General features: G+C 36.6%; 1 protein-coding gene across 1 annotated transcript in view; it reads left to right on the top strand.

Annotated features, from left to right (window-relative positions):
• The window catches only part of ARAP2 (ArfGAP with RhoGAP domain, ankyrin repeat and PH domain 2), a 258101-nt gene that overhangs the window by 150117 nt on the left and 103095 nt on the right, over positions 1-4889 (top strand). Inside the window, exon 19 of the mRNA XM_019526331.1 lies at positions 222-285. Within this exon, the coding sequence (XP_019381876.1) occupies positions 222-285 (64 nt within the window). The remainder of the gene's footprint in view (positions 1-221; positions 286-4889) is intronic.

Here is a 4889-nt window from a genome sequence, read left to right as displayed (position 1 = left end):
AGACGCATATTGCTTTAAAAAACTGTTAATATTTACTTTTTCATTCTGCAGAATTATTTTTTTTCTTGATATACTTCTGAATAACATTGTAATTCTTGTTGTGCTTTTTGTAATGTTCAGCATAACTATGGAAAAGTATGCTAAATTGACAAGGTTTGAAGAATGTAATGTTTACTTTATTTCAAATCTGTTAACAAAACAAAAATGTGTTTTGTTTTTAGCAATCAGCAGTGTGATGCAAAATGGAGAAAGAATAGATGTCTTGCTGCTTGTTGAAAAAGGAAGGTAAATTGTTAATTTACATACAGCTATAGTATTTATGGTCTGATGTTTGTCCTTGCAGGTCTTAGAATTCTTCTTTGGCAACATCAACAGCAAAACAAAGTAAAAAAGTAAACATATAGAAAAAGTTTACTTAGTGGCCTAATTAAACCTTAAATTCATGTAAGAAAATGCTAAAACTTCTATTTTAACTGTAAGTTTTCCAGTAACAAATGATATACAAAAAACTAGAACTCTTGGTTCCAAAATGATACTTTTATTTGACCAACTGGAAAATGGCAAGAAAATTGTAGAAAAGGACAACTTTCTTGCCATTTTTCAGTTGGTCTAATAAAAGGTGACATTTTGGAACCAACAGTTCTTTGTATGTCTTTTTGTCTCAGACCAACACGGCTACCAAATACTCCCCCAATAACAAATGAACACTCTCAGATGAACCTGTCCAAAAATGCCTCTTAAGAGATTCCTGATTTCCATGGCCTCTTAAGAGATTACTGACTTCCATGGACAGAGGGAGTGAGATCTTTTCTAAACATTTCATATCTGTGTCTCAGTCTTGATATCAATCTACTGTGTGTTAATCTACTAGTATTTCTAGGTTCTGTGGTTTAGTCATTTTAGAAGTCTGTGAAAGAACTTATACATTTAATCCATTTATTCATATTTAATGCCTGATTTCAGTTAGTACATGTTGGTAAGGAAAATTATTTGTTGAGACCTAGTTGCAAAGGAATGTTAGGGTAGAAACAGATGTTGCTTTTGTGCTGCCATAAGAATTAAGGTGGTAAAGGTCAAATAAACAGATGTCTATGCTCCTTGTTGTGGTGGACATTTGTTTGCTTTAATATGTGAGAGCACAGGCAGCCTCAAGGTGCCTGTGCTCTCCAGCTATCCAGGCAGGCACTGTCAGAGCTTAAGGGGCCTGATCCTGCCTGGCTTTCCCTTGCTTACAAAGACTCACCCACTTGCTCCAATTCTGGGGCTTGGACTGCAAATGAACTTTCCTAGTGAGTTCAACGTTTTAGTACAGCTCCAGGGCTGGGACTGCCAATCAGCTGATTGTTGCTTTCAGACCTGAGACTGCACTGGAGTTGACTTTCCGTGCTTCCAGAGATGCACCTAGGGGCCACATCTCTGTAACTGGAACATGCTAAATGTCCCGTAGGTACAACAGCTGGCAAATGCTTTGTCCGGTGAAGCAGATCAGCTGTGCTGGGACACTTGCCTTCATTTGGTGATATCTATTTCTAGCCTTAAAGTAGCAAACAGCTGTGAGCCATGTCTGTTTACTCAGAAGATTTTGTAGTTCTGATATCTAAACTCTGGAATTTTTTTGCATATACAGAGAAGCATTGTCTGTCATCTCTTGACTGCCTGGAAATATTTATAGAATTGATGGAATAAAACTCATACTACTCACCTATTTGTTAGCTGAATAAAACTTGCTTAAGAGAATGGCTTACCCAAGCAGTTAACAATTTCAATAATAGTTTCCACAAGCAAAATAGATGAAGGAAACAAAACTGATCCGAGAATGATAAAGATGGAGTAGTGAACATGAAAGATGGTTTTCTTAATGCCAAGTTTAGGTAGAATAGTACTGCCTTGAGGATTGGATGTGAACTCCTCTCTAAAGCACTCTCATAATTAGGGAAAAGACTCCTCATTTGACCACGAAACTGTTGCTGCTTATATGATATTGAGGAATTTGAACAGTTGATGACAGATTGTCTTGTCTTGTCTCTCAGGGAGAAATAAAGAACAGTTGCTGAGTTGCATCTTTGAGTGATTATACTTTTATAGCAGACTTCCAGTATTGTAAACAACCCTGCACACAACTACTTTCAGAAGTTATTGGTTTATATTTGGAGAAAAAAATCACTGTATACTTCTGTCTCCAATATTTTAATTCTCTCTCCAAACATTTATTTTTCTAAAATTCTAGACCATGTCAAAACTTATTATGGCAGTACAGATGGAAAACTGAACCATATTTTCCTGAGAATATTTTTTTTACTTTTTAAAGTATATTGAAAGGTGTGATGCTCAATAAAACATTCAGAGCAACTAGGGACACTGTTAGGCATCCTATTCAAGACATTGTGTGGCAGATTAATACATATCATATATCTAATTTCATAGATATCAGTACTGAGCAAAACTGCTTTCTGTAAGTCAGATTTTATTATTTCTTTCATTACAATATTTCTGTCAAGTAAAGACAGGTTTTCCCTGGACTGCTTTAATAGTTTAATGGGAATTCTGAACTATTTGAAAATAATTTCTGGGGGGACACCCTCTGATTTACGGTGAGCATGAATATGTTGAATTTTTCCTTGCTTAAGTCTACTACAATAAATTTAAATACGTAGTGTTCACATTATCTTAACCATTAAAAACCATATGGATACAAAAGCTCTGGTATAGTGATACCTGCTTAGGATATTGCTCTATAAGCATCCAGGTGTTCAGCATGCATCTTGCAGTGATAAGCAATTTATCATAACATAGTTTTTGAAGATTTTAGAAAGCTAAGCAAAACAAAAGATGTATGTCTCCAGACTCAACTTTGAGATGTCAGAATAAGCAAAGTTAGCCCATTAATACCACATATAAGTAAATATCAACTTAGTGACAGTACTAGGGGTATTAATATAAAATCTGTAATATAAAATTCAGAGTCTTTACACTTTCAGTCATTGTACCTGACCTTTGGTCCTGTTTTTTGAAGTGCCCAAGTTCTAAACCTTCTCAGCATGAAAGATTTAATAATCTAATATACTAATTAGAGTATTAATCTAATATTCTGTCTTCCCCAAAAGAGGTTCAGGATGGCTTACAATAAATCAGAAAAAAGTTGAAAGACAGAGAAAAATATTAAAATAAAATAGTATGTAACAGAACAAGCCTCTCAGACAATATCCCAAATTTAAACTCCTCCTGCACAAAATAAAAGGTCAATGTGTATCAAGAAAATGTTCAGGCTTAGGCAGTGAGATAGCACAAGAGGGAAACTGTTCTAGTGCTGTGGAGTATTTAGCAAGAATGATTTCCCATGTGTTTTCATCAGATATGCTTGGTGCACAAGTTGAAGAAGCTTTGAAGAAGGTTGCTCTCAGCTGACATTAGAGATTGCAATGGAATGCAAGGGTCTCTTAGGTATGTAGGGCCCAGGCTATGTAGAGCTTTATAGGTCAAAACCTTAAATTGCACCTGAAAAGCTGTTAGAAGTCAGTACAGACTCCGGATCACTAGAGTAACATGCTCCTGGCAACCCATCCCTGTCCAAAGTGGGCTATCTCATTCTGCACCAGCATGGACACCCTAGTTTCAATCAAGTGTAAGACTTTCTGTGTGGTCAACAGTGAGTATGACAGCACCCCTACAGAAGGAGCAAGTATGAGAGACCCTGTGTTGCATATTGATTACTGTGACTGCCTTGAAACCCTTTTCTCACTGGGTTGAGCTACCTGATTGGCTCCAGTGTGCTTCTCTGCCTCCCTCACAGTATTTAAGCTTGCCTAAGCTTTAAAGCCTCTTGACTTGATTACCCTGCCTTCCCTTGTCTTAGTTGTAACAAGATAGCTGTGTTATATGGTATGGATCTAGTCAGTTACCATTTTGGAATCGATAAGGAATTTGTTTCCACTGACCCAAATTGCCAGGAGTTTTGTTGTGATTATTTTTCCTCCTTTGGAGCTTCAGACAGATGCAGTAGAGTTAATAACAATAGGACTTCAAAACTAACCTTAATTGTCAGCTTGTGGCAATTATGAGTGAATGGCTAAAAGGTGCAGCTCTTAGGGCCTTGTTACATGGTAAATTTAGGTGGCTTCTGGAGCTCTTAACCTCTGGATTGGCTGTATGTTAACACCTTTAAGTGACTTAAAGCACATTTTCTGACTACATTGATTCTACTTTCTTCTCTTTCACAACAGACTAAAAAAGAAACACAAAATGTGAAGACATTGCGGTTGACAGCACTGACTTCATTTGTACTAAGAAACTTTTTACATAGATTTCTAATACTGCCCCTGCTCATCAAACCTCTAGTGGCAGGTCACAGTCAGAGATGATTTTTCACCTTAAGGTGCGACTGATTCACTAAGCCAGACAACACTAAGTCAATTAATATTTGTGCTGGTATTTTTCTTGTGGAACTCGTTCCCGTAAGAAAAAAAAAGAGACCTCATCTTTGTGGATTGAAGATCAATCCATCTCCCCGTGCTTTGGGCTTCTACTACCTCTCCCCCAAGGTAGGCCAAGGAGGGTCGTTCCCCAGAAGCTTGGTTATATGGTGCAAGCACCTTTTAGCTTCTGTTGGAACTAATTTAAATATTTAGTATGAGAAACTGAAGATTGGGCAACCTCTCCTCAGTGTTCACACTAATAACAGTTCAGCTTGCAATTTAAAATCCTTCTCATGCATTTGTCATTCATTTGCCTATCTCACTTAATGAGAAATTATAATAATAGGAAAGAGAGTAGTGAGTTTAAGTCTTTGTATATTTTTTTCATGCATTTGTGGCTTAAGTGTATTTTAAGTATATTTTTTATCCTACAAAAGATTAGGTACATAAAATATAATTCATAACTACCATGTTCTT

This window comes from Gavialis gangeticus, unplaced genomic scaffold (genome assembly GCF_001723915.1).
Source record: "Gavialis gangeticus isolate Ggan-Ray unplaced genomic scaffold, GavGan_comp1, whole genome shotgun sequence".
Taxonomy (NCBI): domain Eukaryota; kingdom Metazoa; phylum Chordata; order Crocodylia; family Gavialidae; genus Gavialis; species Gavialis gangeticus.
This window is presented reverse-complemented; position numbering and strand designations above follow the sequence as displayed.